Source organism: Octopus bimaculoides, chromosome 3 (assembly GCF_046866305.1).
Source record: "Octopus bimaculoides isolate indiv1 chromosome 3, ASM4686630v1, whole genome shotgun sequence".
In the NCBI taxonomy this organism is placed as follows: Eukaryota; Metazoa; Mollusca; class Cephalopoda; order Octopoda; family Octopodidae; genus Octopus; species Octopus bimaculoides.
In genome coordinates this window covers 75,830,894-75,851,584 of record NC_142930.1, presented here as the reverse complement: position 1 = coordinate 75,851,584, position 20,691 = coordinate 75,830,894, and the positions used below count along the sequence as shown (strand labels likewise).

The window sequence follows — 20,691 nt, the reverse complement described above, 5'->3', positions numbered from 1 at the left end:
CGCAGTAATCATTTCAAACAAGCATGCCGGAAAAAATAATAAAAAGAAGTCTAAAGGTTTCGCTTCCTAGACCCTGTCTCCTCAGAAAAATTGTTAATAAAAATATTTTTTAAATCTTTACTCCATTCTGGTGTAAAACCATCCTCGCTGTCGCTGCTTTCAGAATCGCTACTTTCGGTTTCAGATACAGAAATATCCGATTCATTATCGTTCACCACGTGCTTTTGTAGCTCATTCATTCTTTTCTTCGATATCTCCATATCTTCTGTTGAAAAGCCTTCAAATTCGGAATCACTGCTTGATAGCATGACACTCCTCTCCATCTTCAAAGTTGAAAAAATTAACGCCGCAAAAAATGTGGGAAAAAAATCTTCCAAAATTCACTGAGTTCAAATATCATGCCAAACAATGTCGGATACAATAACTCAACTGTTTGCAAAGTGAAATCAGGTGTTTTAACGAATGTACTAACGAGATTTGGGTTCAAATTTACATTTAAATAACAATGGGTACTCTTGGCCGGCTATGGCCGGGTTGGTCTTATGAATCAAAAAATTTTTGGGCCGGCTACGGCCAGGTTAGTAACAAAAGGGTTAAGGACTTTAGTTCTCATGGCAGTATGAGAAGACATTGTTTATAGCAACTGCTGTTTTGTTGGTTAGGTGTTCAAGATTGGAAAGTTAAAGAAAAACTAGGCTGCAGAGGAGAAACAAGCAAAGGAATATCAGAACATACCCTGATATCACTTTTATGGTATTTGGGGAATATTTTTTCCATGTTACAAATTAGTTTTATATAAAATTGCTACAATTTGCTTTACCTCAAACAAATAAAAATTAACTTCAAATTTACTATGTTTACATTTCAACAATTCAATAATTTCAAATGCTCAATAATTTTCATGCTGTTTGGCAGTGAAATAAGAAAATGTAAGATAATTACTTACCTCAACTTTGTTATCATTATTCATTTCATGATATAAGAGCATGCCCCCAACATTATGTGTTCTAAAATCAAAACTGGCTCGTACAAATCCACTCCCAACACCACTTGATTCTCCATTAATTTCTATGTGAGATGTGCCAGTTGAAAATGTGACAGGGATAACTGGTGCCAACTAAAGAACAGAGAAAAAAGATAAATAATGTAAATGTAGGTGCAACTTTTGAAATATGTAAATGCATTGTAGTATATGACATAGTGTGTGAATATTTAATATTACTGTTTTAGTCAGGTTTTGCATAAAAGAAGAAAACAACTCTGTTTTTAAGGAATCAACACAGCATCAATAATCAATGTGTGGTTTGAAGATGTTACCCTTGGATTCTAATAATGAATCAATTTAGTCAGGTCAGACAGTTGACATATTTCTCTTTAAGTGTCTTCTTCCTATTGTAGCATAAAAAAAAAAGATTCTTTATACTCTATAAGACAGCTACAGTTAAAGGAAAGCTATGAGAAGACTTCATAGAAAATATTTCCCACAAAGTAACAAAAGTGAATCCAAAAGAACTCAGTCTTTAGTGGTAACAATTAATAATAATATAACAACAAACTCAACTACTCAGCAAGATGGGAGAAACTTGTATACAATCATAGAAGTTGTTTAAATCTGAAAATCAATTAAAGAATTGCTTTTAAATTTCAATGATTCAACTCAAGGAGAAATGCTGTAAGAAATTCATTCACCTCCTTTATTATATTTAAACAAAAATTGGATGTTAACCAAAAGAAACCTTCTTCTTCCCAGCTAGAACTAAAAATAAATAACTTTAAATCTGATGTGTCCAGCATTCTACATCAGATCTAATATGATATAAATATTTAAATAAGGATGCTTCCTTCATATACCTTATAAAACTAAATCATAATTTCTGACATCTTATTTGAAATTTAATAAAAAAAAAAAATTTATCACCCATTTATAGATACACTTGACTAGAAAAAAGCACACTTGAAAGAAATAAACTCATAAAAAAAAAATCATCAATCAACATTGGCTCGATAATTGATTTTCAGTTCATACAATATTGCACAATGTTTTCCATTTTATACAATATTACACATTATTTTTAGTTTGTACATTATTACACTGTTTTTTTTCCCCAGTTTATACAATATATAACAATATTATTAATTTTCTTATTGGATTAGCAAGCTAAATGATTCAAAATATCTTACTTGCCTAACAAAATAGATACTTTTACCTAATATATTGTTTCTTTTGAACAAAATGAGTTCAGATAAGCATACCTTTAAAATTAGATATTGCTATAAGAATGTTTAGACAGAAATATTCAACAAAGAAAATGGCATTGTGTATCAGTTCATTTCAATAGTACTTTCTTGTAAACATTTTAGTATATATTAATTCTTGGAGACATCAGTTATCAACAAGATTAATTCTTTTAAAACCTTTCTTTTCAAATACACCAAAATGAAAGAAATATTACTTTCTATTGACAACAGTGAGAGTAGTTTAGTCATATCACATTAAAATATTTGTTCTCATCTGATCACTGATCTTAAATAACATTCAGCCTGGTTTGTACTTAGAGAGCAGTAAAAACTCAACTCCAATAAGAATCTAAAATTTTCAGGTGAGTAACTGTGTGCATAATGTATCAAATTAGTAGTTTTGGTGGTGGTGAGTTCATATTTCATTGTTTGCTCAATTTTTAATTAAATAAAGAGGAATTCATTCCTTCCTTTTTCTTTCTGTGACATGGTCCCTTTAGAATTTAATGAAACCTATGAATCTCATCCCAGAAAAATCTATATGCATACAACATTAAAGTTGATAGCATCAAAGTTGACAAACATATCTCAAATATGGAGGCCACATATGATACTTTATCCTCTATATTTATTATTTAATGAAGAACTAAATTTCAGAAGTTAGTATGAAAGTTATATTTCTCTAGTAAGCTCTTTGGATCCTCTGAAATCTATCCATGGGTTCCTCTGAGTTCTACTGGCTCCAAGTTAAGTCCAGCTGGTATTTACTCCACGTGTTTTGGAAACTTTGCTTGTAATAGACTAATACCCCATCCAAGAAGTAATCTGGAGTTTGTGTCTTTATTACTAACTTGAAGTTTATAAAAGAAAATGAACAGAAAGAGGTAGACTAATCTAATATCTAAAGATTAGTCAGCTAAAATTAATGTTTTCATATTTCAGAATACCACACAAAATATCCAGTTCTCCACTTGAGATAAGACGTTTTCTTTTCTGATGTTTAAATTTTCAAACTTCTTAATATTTCACCTCACACGCAAGATATTGAATGGTTACTTGCCAACTTACAATACATTCTGCCTATTCACAAAACAAGACTGGCCATTAATAGCATAGTATTTTCAGATCATCTTCCAAAATCTCTTGGGTTACACTAAAAAGCTATTATGTTCAGTTTTCAGTGACTGTTGTGTTCAATGACTGCAATTACAACTTTATTATTGTAGCCTTTTTCTCATTAATATGCATTATATTGACTTGTATTTTTTTAAAACAAGAATTATGTATAGTAGTTAATTGATAAAATTAATTATCAAAGATTTATCTAATCTCTCCTCTCAATAAATGATGTAGCAATCTATAATACAAAGGTCAATGTTATGAGTTCACTTTCAAAATTGAGTTCGGAACATGCAAGATAAGTTTGTTCTATCTTACAAATAATCAATCTCTAAAGATACAAATCTAAGCCTATTGATTTCCTTTTAGCCTATAGCAACAACAATAATAATGTTAATAATAAGAGCAATGCTAGAAAAGAGTGGACTATTATATTATTAAAACCACAATAAAGAGCAGTGATAGAATCCATAAAACACCAGATAAAATGACTTGTGGCATTAAATTCTGTTCTTTTACATTCAGAGTTCAAATTCTGCTGGTATTGATTTTGCTGTTCTTCATTTCATTGTCAATAAATAGGTACTAGTAAAAACTCTTCCTCAAGAGGCTACAACTGGGATGTATTTTACCTTACTGTATCAGGAGTATTTGTCTTCCATCACTTTTAGTAGGCCATCAGTAACTTTTGTAGTTAAAGTGCAAGAGTTGATTTAATTGCCTATGCCCTTGTCCTCACATTTGTGATTTGTACCAGTGTTAAAAATTATCAATATTATTAGGGCAGTGAGTGGCAGAATTCGTAAAGTGATAGAAAAAAAATAACTTGCAATATTTTGTTACGTCTTTTTATGTTGTGAGCTCAACCTCCACCAGAGTTCACTTGTGGGTTGATAAAATAAGAATCTATCAAATACTGGGTTGATTAAGTTGACTACATTTCTTTCCCAAAATGTGTGGCCTTGTGTCAATGTTGAAAGAAATTGTGTAGCAGCCAATCTTCTGATCAAACCATGGAAACCATGTTTTGATTGGTTTCTCAATTGATGACATTACCTGTCTGTCACATCTCATGACAGAAGTATTATCATTTTTTCTTCTTCAACCATGACAAAAGGCGAGATTTAAAGTCAGATTGTAAAGAACCAAAACAGATACTGCAATACATCGTCTTTGATGCTGTAACAACCCTGCCAATCCACCATCCTGGTCTGGTACTTTATTTGCTGATCCCGAAAAAACAAAAAGCAAAGTTGACCTTGGCAGGATTTGAATGCTGAGTGTCAGAACAAATACTGTAAAGAATTCTATCTGATGTTCTAACAACTCTGCCAACTTGCTGCTTATGAAAATCAATATTCTTTGTAATAATATCCATTAATTATTCTGAGAACCTTTATTTAACACCAATTAGACATTGTGAGCAGGTAAAAAGAATATCAAGCTACAATTTAAAAAAGACACAGTAGCAAGTGAGAAGTGTTGACCACCTCACCTTGTACCTAACACTAGAACAGTTCTCCAATACTTGCCTTCCACAAAAGTTGAAGGGGTCACTTTGTACTTTCATCAGTATTCACCTTGTATGCATATGTCAGCTTTTCAACTGAGCCTGCATCCTCAATAACGTGTGTGTGTGGGGGGGGGGGGGGTTGTCACATTAGATTGAATGTGGGACTGGCCTAGCAGAATCTGTAGGGGCATAGAATTTTGGTTTAAGTGGGGCCCATGTTGATGGCAGTCTGTAACTAGCTGCTATTTTCAGGTGAATCCAATCAGTTCACTTGTACCAACACAGATTTTTTAGCGTAAGCACAAAACCTCAAATTTGATTGGGTATAGTTGGTTATATTGATTTCAGTAATCTGGTCAGGTTATCAACAAGTGAAGAAAAAAAATTAAAATATCTATTTAAATTCATTTTAATGGAATAAAAATCTATTGCAGAAAATAAGGCAAACACATAGTGTTTACTATATAGAAATATAACAAATAACTAGACACTTAAATCATAACACTTTACCTTTAATTTACTAGTTTGAACCCTATCAATGTAAAATTTGCCTGATTTTTTAGGAGGTGGGATAGTAGTAATAGTCATGATCATTACTAGTTCCTCTTTGACTGACTGGATTTACATCAGATATCACTGAGTAGAATATATCTGCAAGTCGATATCTGATAGAAAGAAAAGGGCAGGCTTGGCAGGGTCATGGTTAGTATCCCAAATACTTGAAACAGAATGAACTTTACTAAATGCAGAAAAAAGACCACACAAAGAATTGAATAGAGGTTCTTTGAAAGGGAGATCTGTTTTGGTACCTGAAGCACAAAAAGGAAGAAACAAAACAAAACAAAACAAACTTAGCAACAATATTTCATACATCTAAGATATATATATATTTATGGGGATAATATTCCTAAACTCACAGCAAACCAATTCCATGGCATTTACAATTGATAAACATCATTTTATAGGAAGGGTTAGATCGAAAGATTTTATTTCCTTTCAACTATATTCTAGAAACATGTTATACTTAAGACTTTTCATCTTTCAACTAATCAATTAGAAGAAAAGAGTGAAAAGAAAGAGAACGTGTAGGTGTTGTAGAACAAGCTAATCTGATAAAACAAGATGTCGGCCAGCTAACTCAAATAAACAATACCTTGTGATAAACTACCTACTTTTATTAGAGTTTTATTTAAAGCAATAGTGTGTGTGTGTGTGTGCGTGCGTGCGCGCGCACACACACTTTCTCAGATTTATTCAAATGAAGGAAGTGATAAATGTTGCTTTGCTTTAGTTGAAAAGCACTAAGTAGAAATCTAAAAATATATAAATACCATAAATACTTGAGGTTTAAACATCAATGAGAAAAGAAATTTACCAAAGCAGAAATTCTTTTGTGTTTTGCATTCCTTAAGTATGTCTTTTACTGAGTATTGCAGAAGTAATAAGCAGGGGGGATCCAGAACATTTTGGGAAATTTCCAAAATTTCAATCTATTAAAAATATTTGGAATATTCAATTATGAAAATGCTTTTTGTAAATTACAGATGTAGTTCATGACTACATTATTCCTTGTAAAATGTAGAGCTTAACCAAGCATTTCCATTTTTCCTTTGCAATGACTAAAATCAACTCTCATAGATAAGGATAGAACAAGCAACATAGATCAGGCACCAAATAGACAGCTAACCCCTATAATGAAATAACATCTTCAACTGTCATAACATTAAGGGTAGAAAGTTAACCAAAAACTGAACTAAAATCAATACCAAAGTAGCAGTCTTCACTGTAAAATTATTCTACTGTGAAAATCTTTACATTTCCAAATGAAAGGTTTTCTTTCCAAGTTCAGAAAATACTTCAGCTCTCTCTACAAGACACACATGTGCTCTACATTACAGCACTGACAATATAACTGGAACAGTGTTATTTCTCAACAAATAATCATTCTGGACCACAGACACAATCTGACTTATCAGTAAGCCTTATTTACCAATATACTACAATCGCTACTGAATTGACATTCAGTATCCTCTTGTTCCTTCTACTCATATACTATGACAGTTTATGTTTCTCCAAATGATCATATTGCCTACCCCTTCCATCCAAACTTAATCAATGCACCCATCCTTTCTCCTTTCCTCCTTTCTGGTATGTTTCTCCTGCTGAATTCCATACTGACCTTTTATCCAATCCTTCTGTCACAGATTTATAATGCTCATGATCTCCCCTACTTCATATATTCCCTTCATATATACACTTCATAATAATATAACAAATATTATTGTATAGAAGATCAAGATAAATATAAGTTACACCAACCTCACCTTTGACGCTAATGATATAAGTGAATCAGTTTCAAATGAAATCAAAACCAGCTTGTAAATTCAGACCACTGAGATTACAACCTAATACAACATCATCAATCTGACAACCAATGCATGATATTAAAAGCTATATGCAAACTACTTTGCTACATCATGTTAGCAATGCAGTGATAGCAAAATATACCTTTAAGTATCATCATCATTATCATAATATCTTCCCCAGTTGGATATATTTGTTCAATAGTAAACCTTTAATAAAATCTCATCTCATTCATCAAAACTAACATCTAACATTCCACAAAAACTAATCTATTTGCAATTTTTTCTTCTAGATTATCATCTATCTTAGATAATAACTTGATCTTAAGTTTTCTCCTTTTTCATACTGGAATATAAAATATGATTTTATCCTGTTCGAAGTTTAAACATCCAATTGAAAAGCAAAGAGAGAACTATTATTAAATCTCAAACTGCAGAATCTTATGTCTCTCCAACAACTCAATACTGATTACCTTGAATATGGGAAAGAACTAGTGTCTGATCAGGAAAAAAAACTTTGCTGAATGATTTCAGCTACATATACTGCTAATGCAACTTCACTCACGGTAACAAAATAAACTTACCTGACAAGAATAAGCAGGTGTACCATGAATACTATATCTTGGCAGCTGTTGTTTAGCATCACGAATAAGTCTCAGATTGTTGAAAACTACATTTTCAATACAACCATAAAAATTGTGGCGAACAGTAATGCCAGGCTTAGTAAAGGTTGGCAAACCACCAACAAAAAGCTGAGAAAATAGAGCAGAAATTATTTACATAAAACAGAAATTATTTACATAATAAAATAGAAATTATTTACATAATAAACAAAGCAAAAATACACATACACATACATCAGCAGAAGTGAAATTGGTATTGAATGCTTTAACTGTTCAGAAAGTTGACAATATTGATAATAGTTTGATAAATGTTTGAGAAAATACTTTGTCATTTCAACTTATAAAACATACCAAAATATTTACTTTCATTTATTGAAATAGGTTTCTATAAATTTCAGTTATAAACAAGCTGTCAATTTTTCCAATCTAATATTTTATTGATGAGAAAAAGTATTACATAAATCAGGCTGGGAAGATGAATAGTGGCAAAATGTATTTCTTTAAAGTTTTTTATAATTTATATGGGTGGAGGAGAGAGAAAGGGAGAGGAGAAGATGTCAGCAAGGTAGGAGTTAACAACAAGTTCAGATAGGTATCCATCAGGGCCCTATTCTCTTCTCTCCCACATTATAGTTCTCTAGGCCATAACAGAGGAGTCTGTGGGCATTACTCTATGTCAATGAACTAGTCCTTATAACTGAATCTATTGAAGAATTACAAAAGAAATTACAAGTGTAGAAGTGGAATTCAGAATTGTTTTAGTTGGCAGAAGGCAAGTCTCTGCCACCATCTGGGAAGCGGCCACATTTACTACAATGAAAAGGAACATGTAGAGATCCCATATAGTGTACCAAATGTGAGTTATAGTTGCACAAGAGATGCAGCTAGATCAAAAGTAGGCTGGCAGAGAAGGACTTTGTATAGAGCATATGCATAAGCTAGTAATAGGAACACCCATGAAGTTCTTTTAAATGTTTGAAGGGCTCCTCAGAAGTAGTTGATAGCTTCTCATAGCTTGGGGAACTAATTAGCAGTGGAGGTAGGTATTCTAAATGAAGAGTTGTGTGTATAAACACATATGATGATGATATATGTGAGAGAGTGCATATGTGTTTTTGTCATCTTGACATGAGATCACATGATATTTGTAAACAAATACCAGTCATATGAGCAGTGACATTCATTTCCAGTTTTCTGTGAAACATATCCAGCCATGGAAAAACATTCCCCTTGTTAAATGACAGGAAGGGCATTCCAACTTAGCCATACAAAATCTGCTTCAATGAATTCCATCAGACCTGTGCAAGCAGGGGAAAATGGACAATAAAAAGATGTTGATCATCATTTGACTTCTGTTGTCTACGCTGGCATGGTTTGGGTGGTTTGACTAGAGTTGTCAAGCTGGGGAGCTGCACCAGCCTCCAGTCTGATTTGGCATGGTTTCTATGGCTGGATACCCTTCCTAATGCCAACCACTTTACAGAGTGTGCTGGGTGCTTTTATGTGGCGCTACATGGGTGTGTTTTACATGGGTACGTTTACATGGTGCTGCACAGACTCTGCATGGGTGATTTTACATGGCACTGCCACAAGTGCTTTACACCACCAGCAGGATTGTAAAGCACTCATGAAGGCTATTGGTACAGAGAACTATAATGTGGGAGAGAAGAGAATAGGGCCCTGATGGATATACATTTTGCCACTATTCATCTTCCCAGCCTGATTTATGTAATACTTTTTCTCACAACCAAGCCAATCAATAAAAGGAAAACAAAACCCACAGGAAGAACGGGAATGAAATTAGAAATATTTGAAACATTGAGCTACATGATCAAATCTTTTTATGATAATACATATATATTAGTTGCAAATAAAGATATAGAATTCTTAGGGATTTAAAATGTTTACAAAATTATTTTCTTTTTGTAACTCCACCAACACTAGATTTGGTAGAGAATTAAACAGCTCATAAATACTAATTAAGCTGATACTGAACTCACTAAGGCACAAGTGTAGCTGTGTGGTAAGAATCTTTTTTCTCAAACACATGGCTCTGAGTTAGTTCCACTGCATGGCACCTTAGGTAAGTGTCTTCTGCTATAACCTCAGGCTAACCAAAGCCTTGTGAATGAGCTTGGAAGCTGGAAACTGGAAGAAGCACGTTATATATATGTGTGTGTGTGTATGCGTGTATATGTGTGCATCTTTGTGTCTGTGTTTGTGTTTGTCCCCCTCTACCGAATGACAACTAGTGTTGGTGTGTTTACATCCCTGTAACTTAGCAGATCAGCAAAAGAGGCCGATGGAATAAGTACCAGGCTTAACAAAAATAAGTACTGGGGCTGATTCATTCAACTAAAACAATTCTTTAAGTCAGTGCCCCAGAATGGCCACAGTCTAATGATTGAAACAAGCAAAAAATAAAAGATAACCTTGTAGCAATTGAGTGTCATTCTTCTAGTATAACTACCACCTTTGTTTTGATCAAACTGATGTATGATGACAGTTATTTTAGCTGTGACCATCATCCCATTTTTTAAAAAATAGTTTATCTCCAACACAATTATTCAATGTACATATTTGTTTTTAAGACGGTAGAGCATGATATAAGGGAGAAATGAGTAATATTAATAACTGGTCAAAGGATCTTGTTTAAACTCCTTTATTACTGATGAAAGGTACCCTACTAATGGTAGATATATACAGGAAAGAAGATTCGGAAAAATCATGTTGTCTTGGTTCAAGAATGGAAAAGGCTTCTCTTATGAAAGGTTCCACTTCATAAATTACCTTCAGTTTTTGTTACAGTCCGCCACAATTTATTACGTTACCAGTTCAATCCATTCTGCTAATTCTAGTGGCCATCTTTTGTAAAGTCATGAAGAATATGATAATGATACAAAGTAATATAAGAATACTATCACCATCAAACATCCGTTTTCCATGTTGACATGGAATGGATGGTTTGAGAGGAGCTGGTCAGTTGGTGACCTGCCCAGGCTACAAATCTGTGTTTGGCATGGTTTCTATGTTTGGATGCTCTTCCTAATGCCAACCATTGTACAGAGTACACTGGGTACTTTTACATGATACTAGGACGGGTACTTTATATGTGACACTAGCACAGGTGCTTTATATGTGGCACTGGCATGGGTGCTTTATATGTGGAACCAGCACTATGTTAAACAAGAGGGTGCTGACAACCAATCCTTGGTGAACTTCTACTTGTACACTAAAGTCATTGCTATACTCATTGCTGAACTTCACCATACTGACAGTATCCCTGGACATGGCTTGTACAGTTCTCACCAACAACTCATATATCTCTACCTTTGGAGGAAGTGGGGGACTCTATCAAAAGCTTTCTCCAAGCCAACAAAAGCCAAGTAAAAAGGTTTAGTCTTGGTTATATGTTTCTCCTGCAGTTGCCTTATCAGGAAGATAGCATAAGTAGTGCATCTCCCTAGCACAAAACCAAACTTCATCTCTACTAGGCTAACTCTCTTCCTAATTAGACAAAAAATTAACACCCTCTCTGTAACTTTCATGACCTATATAATATAGGTCATGATTATAATGGTGCCTGTATATGCTTTGATGGCTACAATGCCTACTACAATATAAATGTTTGTCTCATGATCTGGGATTAAATCACTTGTCAAGAAAAGTGCAATTCAGAAATATACAACTTGTCATATTTCTGAATTTAAGTTACCACTGATGAAACAGAAACAATGTCAATATATTACAGAATAAAGAAAGGCTTAAAACACTTCCTTACCTTACTGTCAATGTCCAACCGAAAGAAATCACCATTGGCTTCTTCAATAGTCTCCAAACGGTCAACAATTAATGTGATTTTCTTCTTTTCACGTTCTAAGATTACATCATGCCACTGATGATCATCTAACATGCTTCCTCCCACTAGTGTAGTGGCTCCACGGCTCATTTGTGTTGAACCTGTCATCATTAAAATAAAATTATATATTCACCTTCTTTCAAATCAGTTTCCTCCATTTCAATATAACTTTTTGCTATTATATTTCACAATAGAAAATTTAAAGACTTAAGTAGATGAAAACTAAAATATAGAAATTGATTTAACAATTTATAAAGCAATCTAATTTTTCAAAAGGAGTTATGTTAGAATTAGAAAAAAACTAATAATAAAGAGGTTTTTTTTACATATTTATGAATGGCATGTGAAAGCCATTAAAAGAATACATGAGGGTGTTGTGAGAAAGATTAAGAATAGCAGTGGGTTCTGTGAAAAATCTGCTATGAAGACTGGCATTCACAAGACCTCTATCTTCAACACCACACTATTTCATTATAGTCTTTTTGTCCCTAAAAAATTAACACTAAAGTTTAAAATTGGAAATTAATTTTATGTCTTGATGACTTGGTTTTCATTGAAGAGTCTGTTGAAGAGATGCAGAAACATTTTCTAAACTAGGAAAAATAGACCTGAGTTCAAAGACTTGAAAGTCAACATGACAAAAACCAAAGTTCAATATAATAATATGGTGCACAAGGAAGAGCTGGAAGAAGTTCAAAAGAAGCTATTCTGGTGGCAATGAAATGGTTTTCTCTTTGTGCAAAAGACAATAGACTGTAAGAAGTGTAAAAAGTGTAGGACAGATGCATTGAATGTGCAAGACCAGTAGAAGGCTGGAAAGAAATGAGTTAAGTCTGATCTTTCAATGTGTAGTATTAACTTGCATGAAAAAAGGAGTACAAGTATGTTGGAAAAATATCAAGGTATTAAAGATATCAGTTGAAGTTAGTGGGAAAGATGAATGTATTTGTATGGAGACAAACAGTGAGTACTGTGTGAAAACTGTGCTAACAGAGGTCTGCAATAGAGGAAAATGAGGGAGGACGTGGAAATAAGTGATGAAGTTAGACCTCAAGAAGCTCAGCACCATGGATGACATAACTTTGCTGTGTAACAGAACTGACTAATCCATACCAATATGGAAATAGGGCTGTTATGAGAAAGATAAAACTGCTTAAATCATAGAATGTCTGATGAATGCATCTCAATAGTAAATAGGAAGTATTTGATTTTTAACCAAATGCACTACCAAATAAAATGAGCATAGAAAAGATTAAGACAAAAAATGGTGGTGTCATAATGAAGGTGTTGAACTAAGAATATAATTGAGTGTATGTGTGTGTGTGTGAGTAAAAGGGAGAGAGAGGCTAACCACAATGGACTTGAAAGAGAGACTAATAGTGAAACTTGTAGTGGTTAAATTTGTATTTATTGAGCTGATGATGGCCTGGAATGAGCTGGTGTTACATTAGTGACTGTTATAGTTAATCAGGTTATCTAGAAAGGTATTTACTCTAATGGCTGCAATGTCAGCAAAATTATTAAGTGCTAGATGTGCTAGAGCAGTCTGTTGGGACTTAGAGAATTGATTGATGAAAATGGTAGAAGAGTTAATAATATTAGTTAGTACAAGATAAAGTTCAGTTGAACAACATATAGTTTTAATTTGTCTTAAGAGATGGAAACATGGACACCATATTCCCGGTAAGTAAACTGCAAAAAAAAAAAAAAGCCAAGACCCACAATTTACATTTATTGATTAAAAAAAAACCCTTCGACAGAGTTCCATGTTCTGTAAGCAGGGGGTGTAGTTCAAACTATATATAAGATTGGTATTGAACTCAATGAGGAATATACAACAATATTTTTCAAGATTCCTAAGGCTGGTTATTCTTTGTAACTTTTCTATGCTGATGATTTGATTCTGATTTCAGAATCTATTGGAAGAAAAGACAAAAACAGTATGGGCTAAGACAGCTAACAAGTTACGGAAGACAGAAAAGTCCAGTAGCATCAGGATCTGCATTGACATTACATATGCTTTTTGAGAAATTTGGTTAAAATACTGTCATTGTACTTGACATTAGCAGAGCATCAACCACACAAATCTCCTGGCAAAACTGTCTGCCTCTGGGATCCATCTGTCTCTAATCTCATGGACTTTCTCATCATGGTGTTTTACTGATGGAGTTCTCTCTAGCTAACCCTTTCAAATATGGTGTACCCCAAAGTTTGGTTTTGTCCCATACATCCTTCCTCCTATTCGTCAACAATCTACTTGCCATTGCCTTCAACAATGCCCACTCTTATGCAGAGAATACCACCCTTCATCCTTTCCTAACTTTCCACACACCTAACACCATCTACATGCAACCTAGATACCTCATGCTAAACCTACAATGACTCTATGAATGGAAACTTTGAAAACATCATACAATCAGGCCATTCTTGTTTTGTTGCCTTAAACAACACAAAGACACAATCACTATACATACCAAGAAACTATTATCATTTTATTCATTACTTGTTTTAGTCATTAGACTGTGGTCATGCTGGGGCACCACCTTGAAGAATATTAATTGAATGAATTGACCCCCAGAACTTTATTTTTTAAAGCCTGGTATTTATTCTATCAATCTCCTTTGCCGAACTGCTAAGTTATAGGGATGTAAGCACACCAGTTGTCAAGCAGTGGTGGTTGCGGGGGGACAAACAAACACACACACAATGGGTTTATTACAGTTTCCATCTACCAAATCCACTCACAAGGCTTTGGTTGACTCAAGGCTATAGTAGAAGAAACTTGCCCAAGGTGTCATGCAGTGAGACTGAACTATGTTGTTTGGAAGCAAACTTCTTACCCCACAGCCATGCCTGCACCCTTTACAACACAAATGTGAACAACATGTGCCAATTGTGAAAGGTGCCAATTGTGAAAGGTGCCAATTGTGAAAGGTGCCAATTGTGAAAGGTGCCAATTGTGAAAGGTGCCAATTGTGAAACTGATGTGTTATAAACATATTAAATGGCAAAGTAAACTCAATTTCTACAAAACATTGAGAAATTTCAAAATTCAATTTAATTGAAAATTCAATTCTATGCTTTGGATATGAAGAATATTAAGTTATGTCTTAATTGTTAATAAAATCATTTCATTTCAAAGCTATTAGAAATAAAAATCAATAATGTAGTTATGGGGCTACAAATTTGCGGGAAAAGACAATACTTGACCCATGTACATTTTATCAATTCAAGAAAGACAAAATTCCCAGTTAACTCCAGTATAATTTGAACTTTGAACATTAAGGGATTTAACAAATTTGTTTCTACCATGTTACCATCTACATCTTCATCTAATAGATACTATTTTTTAAAATCAATTTAATATGCTGAAAAATACATATACAAACACATGCAGAAGAAAATCATTAAAGAAACCTCTAACATGTGTTTAATACTTCAACAAGCTTTTCCCAAAATATGTCTTCAATATTTCACTTTCACAAATAGTTTAAAATAATGTATTTTCTTTTCAAATCTGTAATCCCACCTACTTAGTTCACAGATAAAAACTGATTCAACAAAACCAAGCATATATGTAAGATATTTTTATAATGAGATATAAATTGCTTTGGGTGGGGGAATACCTATTTTATTTATTCATATCTTGAAAGTTACATTGCCAAAAGTAATAAAAAATATATGCAAATGATATAGATTTGTGATGTAAAGTTTATTGTATTTGGAATATACACTTGGTCATAAAAGCTCATGGTTTAACCAGAAATAAATATGACTTATTCTAAATCAAATGTATTTCCTGCCGTATATTCAAACTGTGAATGATGACTACAGTAAGAGATTAAATTTTATTCATAGTGTCTCAAAAGAGACTTTTTTTTCAAATGCAATTCTTTACATATTGTGAGTGTTTGTCCTTAAAACTGAGTTGGCAATGGTAGTAATAGAAGCCAATAAACTTTGCTTTCCATTCACACTGCAATAACTAGTTCGAAAATCTAGCTCATAAAAATACAATCAGTCAAGCTAATGAGAAGATTTCTGAAAATTGCTTACAAGAATGAAGCAAACACACTGAAAACAGTCCATATTCTATAGAAATGAAACTATAATATCACAAGCACATAATTAGATACAAGTGCAATGACAGTTATTGTTCGACCTTACAACAAACTTTACATAGTTTCTCACACATTTTTCTTCCATTTAAACTGCAGCAAATATCCAGTATAACATTCTGTATTTTAACCATCATTATCAACTAACAAAATTCATCTTTCATTCTAACATAGGAAAACCAAAGCCAAAACATGGCCAAATATTATTTTAAACTAAGGAAAACAGCCACAGCAATGCATGCAAGGAACATATAGAAGAAACAAATTGCAAATACATAGTTACTCATCAATATTCAGTTAGGTTGACATAAAAGTATGTTATATGTTACAGTAACATTTTGATTATATTAACTGTAATATCTTTAGAACAGGTGAGTTTATGAAATATCTACAATAACACCAAAAGAAATAATTTGGCTAGAAATAGAAAAGGTTAAATTATCTGAAGCAAATTCCATTTTAAAGAATCATTTAGCATTAACTAGACTAATTATTTATTTTATAATTACTATCCAATTCTGGTAATGATAAAATAAGCTGATGATGATTGGTAATCTTGTCACTGTAAACTTTAAATAATCTCATTTTGATACAAGGGTAACAAAATATTCCAAAAATACCCCAAAATTGTCTATTTCTATAAGCCAGATAAGCAAACTTACAGCATAAAAACAAAACAAGATTTTTGCAAATTTAGTAAACACAGATTTGTACATCTTTAACTTTAGTTTACAACCTTTATTTTTAATGTAGAAATGACAAGTCTCCAAGGAAAGATTTGTAAAGATGATAATTGTATTTATTTCTGCCTTTAACATTCATGAGGTAATAAATTTCTAGGAAACACCAGGATTGATGTTAATGAGAATATATGCATACACAGGATGTTAGAAGAGACTATGGTATAAAATTTGAGAGAATAAAATGAAATGGAAATAAAGCAGCTATCAGACATATAAACAATGAAGATACATGAGTTAAAAGGATTGGAACTATAAATGAAGTGATTCTTACATAACTCTGAATATGTATAGTAAGTATTTCATATTAAGTTGTGAAAATTAATACAAAATTAGCAGCAACAAAAACAAATTGAAAGATACTAGCAAGATAAAATGTTGGTGATAAATATCTGATGGTTTCTGTTAAATAATTTCTCTTTAATTATACAAGTAGTTTAAAAGTTTAAACTTTCACAAGTTGGCTAATGTCAAAAAGATAAGAGAATACGATAACTATAAAACAAAAATAAATTAGAAATTATGACTGTTGATGTGGAGAACATAGTATTTATCTTAAAGTTACATGGTGATAGGAGTATGTTTATAGCTGACATAACTTGGAGAAAAAGAAATAGAGAACATTGAGTTTATGATATGACTCTAGATGGACAAAAGTAAGTAAAACACAAAAAAACACATTCAGTTTAGATTTCAAGCAGCAGTTAAATCAACTTTCCAATAATCTGCTCAACATTATTAATAATAACAGAGTAACAGACTCTTGCGACTATACAAGTTTGCTATAAATATATCAAAAACCTAATCAAAGACAAAAATTAAAAGATAAAAAAAACAACCATACTAGCAAATACAAAGTGATATAAAATCAGCAATGTAACATCCTTAAGCCTATGTCACATAGAGTTTCATGCATATAAAATAAATCTTTCTAATATTCTATTTCCATATTTATTAAGGTTTTCTGAGTTCTGTAGTATAAATCTCAACAAATTTACAGGCGTTCTCTTCTGCTGTTAACAACAAGGCCAATATTAAAATATCATTCCCACAGGAGGCAACAATATCTAATGTTAATCCATCTCCCTGGAAATGCAATTTTCTTTTATTCTAAACAAGACAACTCTCCTAGACCTCAGTAGCTATTTACAGTGTAGTAAAAAAAGATTGTCCCTTTGGAATTGCTTGTTTTACTTTTTTCTATTTAGAAGTGAATTCCAAGTTAACAAAAGTAAAAACTCTATATAAATAATGCATGTATAATGAAATCATTAAGCTTATTGCATCTGTCTCACAAACCAAAACTCAGACCGAAAATCTGTAGAATTATATCTTTCTTTATAGAACTTTCATGAAAATCAGACACAAGACATTGGTACAACACTCATCTGATGGACTCCGCCCCCCACCAAAAAAAAAGAAGGAAAAAAACAAAACAAATTCTTTAGTTCTTAGCTTTGAAGAAGTTAAATGTTAAACAGATTCCAATTTATGCTTTCTATATTATCCAAAATCTAAATTGCAACTGACAGCAGGCGGGTATCATTTTTCAAAAAGATTAATCTAAAACTAGATTATCTGACTTTCAAACAATCTGAAAATGAATTTAGAAAATACTTGCCTAAATCAATATGAAGATACAAGTATCCCCTCTTCAATTCTATAGCAAGATAGTCTCCTTGGTCACCATTTGTATAGAAAAGAACACCATCAGCTTTACTGGTTCTGAAATGGATTCTAAGAAGATCTTGTTTAGTATGTATGGGTATTGGCAAGTTGGTGAGGTCATAGGTAATGTAAGTGTTCTGATCAAAAAAGCTGACGTCAGATTCTGAAATATATATTAAAACAGAAATGATTATTGCTAAAATCTTTACATGTAAACAAAACTACAAAAGACTCTTTAAAAATTGTATTTTATTATAAATTAATAAGGAGAAAGAAAATGTATGGGTTATAATGTTGACAATTTTAATTTCCAAATTATTAATTCATTAACACTCAATTAATGGAATATTCACATCTTAGAAAATGAAATTCGTTAGGAATGTTTAAGCACTTTGCATGCTTTTAACAACTTGAAAAAACAATGAATAAATTCCCTATTAAACACAAAATCTTAAACTTACCAAAACTACATCCATAAATTTCTACCCTCAGTGACATCGAAGAACTCCAACGCTGTGGACGAAATTTGATATATTGTGCCCTTATGGGAAATGTGAGGGTATTTTTCTTGACATCATGTCCATTTGAATTGCCAATAAATACCTGTAATCAAATCAATAATACTTTTGTTGAAACAGCTATTCTTTCATATAATAAATATTTCCTTAACTGATTAATCAACAAATCAATGAAGTACCACTATTTAAAATGACATCACCACTGGTTCCTATTTCTTCATCTATTGTCCACTTAATTTACTATTAGAATTTTGATTCCATCAATGTTTTTAAGTTTGATGTACATTCTGTTACATATGCTTTAATACATTTCTGTACAAGCTAATAATGAAGTCTTTTCATGATCAGTCAGCCTGCTAGAAGAAATAGTAAATAATACTCACTCAAGTTATAGAGTAACATCTTTAAAAAACAATTTTTTTTGAAGATAGGAAATTTGACAATGTAGTTCTGGATATACAAAACAGTCACAGCTGGAATATCTGATCATAGATTTAATTGGTCAGGGCTAATTTGGGACTAAACAAAAACATGGTTATAAACTATAATTAATTATAAAGCTAGAGATTATACTAAATTATGAAACATTGTTATATACAATACTGTATTATAAAACATTTCTGCAGACTATACCACAAACTAAAACTTTTCTACAAATCAAGTGTCTCTGGAGGTAAGCTGAAATGGAAATAGATTTTGCATTTTGTAGGTCAAAGTGATCCTACAAAGATTTGGAAACAGCTTGTTTTTATAATTACTTAATTTTTTTTTGTTACAGGAATATATATTGGGTCTTCCCATAAATAATGCGTTTTTTTTAACGCATCTTTTATTTTTCAAAATTAAGGTAAAGTTCTTTTTTAATCTAAAATATACTCTCCTTCATTTTCTACAATGCTCTTCCATCTATCTGGTAGACTTGCAAAGCCCCTCTTCCAAAATTCACTAGTCTGTGATGTAAAATATTCTTTCAGTACTATTCTGACCTCGTCTACAGAATTTATATTTTTTCTGTTCAAATGATTTTGAAGACTGTGACATAAATGATAATCAAATGGGGCAAAGTCTGGTGAATATGGTGGGTGAGACATCGTTTCCCATTCAAATGCTCCAGCTTTATGGAATGTCATCCACACTGTATGTGGTTGAGCATTATCCTGATGGAAGAACACCGTTTGTCTTGAAACCAAAGACGGTTGTTTTTCTTCTAGTGCTGATTTGAATGACTGGTTGAATGACCAAATTTAAGCTTTTCTGTTAGTTCAACAGTTATGATGGGATTTTGCTCTACCAGGGTTTGCAGGACGTCCTTGTCAAGCTCTACAGTTCTTTCAGGATGAGGCTTGTCTTCTAGGCTGTAGTTTCTGGCTTGGAATTTCTGGAACTACTGTTCACACTGGCTTACACTTATAGTCCAATCACCATATATTGCATTAATGTTCCTTACACTTTCTGTTACATTGCTGCCTTTATTGAACTCATAAAGCAAAATATGCCAAATATGCTCCTTTTCACTTCCACTATAACATTGAAAGTGTTACTGTTATAATTGAACTGTACTCTTCAAAACTTACGCTAAGAATAACCACAAGGTAAAATTACTACCTGCTTTTAGAGCAAATTGATGCAGGTAGATCATCCTGTCCCCCTCTGACTTTTAGTTCATGCAATTGAAAAAAATCACATTATTTATGGGATGACCCACTACTTTCAAAAACTTCCATCTTTCTCAAACAATATGAACTATGAAATTCTTTCTTTGTGACAAAATATTGTTAAACTGAATTTTAAATTTTGTGGTTCTTGTAATCCAAACCTACTGCAAGTGGTGACCAGTTAGCACTGGACTATGAATGGATTCAATATAGTTTGTCTTTGAAAATGTATTTTGCACATAAACAAGTTGTACTAAATACTAAAAATGTCTCTGAA

At 32.5% G+C, this 20,691-nt stretch overlaps 1 protein-coding gene across 1 annotated transcript in view; it reads right to left on the bottom strand.

Moving 5' to 3' along the window:
• The window catches only part of LOC106877699 (neurexin-4), a 303,409-nt gene that overhangs the window by 152,038 nt on the left and 130,680 nt on the right, over positions 1-20,691 (bottom strand). The window contains exons 4-8 of the mRNA XM_052966322.2: positions 18,703-18,844; positions 18,195-18,404; positions 11,638-11,816; positions 7,818-7,985; positions 947-1,117 (exon numbers count right to left, since the gene is read on the bottom strand). Of these exons, the coding sequence (XP_052822282.2) occupies positions 947-1,117; positions 7,818-7,985; positions 11,638-11,816; positions 18,195-18,404; positions 18,703-18,844 (870 nt within the window). The remainder of the gene's footprint in view (positions 1-946; positions 1,118-7,817; positions 7,986-11,637; positions 11,817-18,194; positions 18,405-18,702; positions 18,845-20,691) is intronic.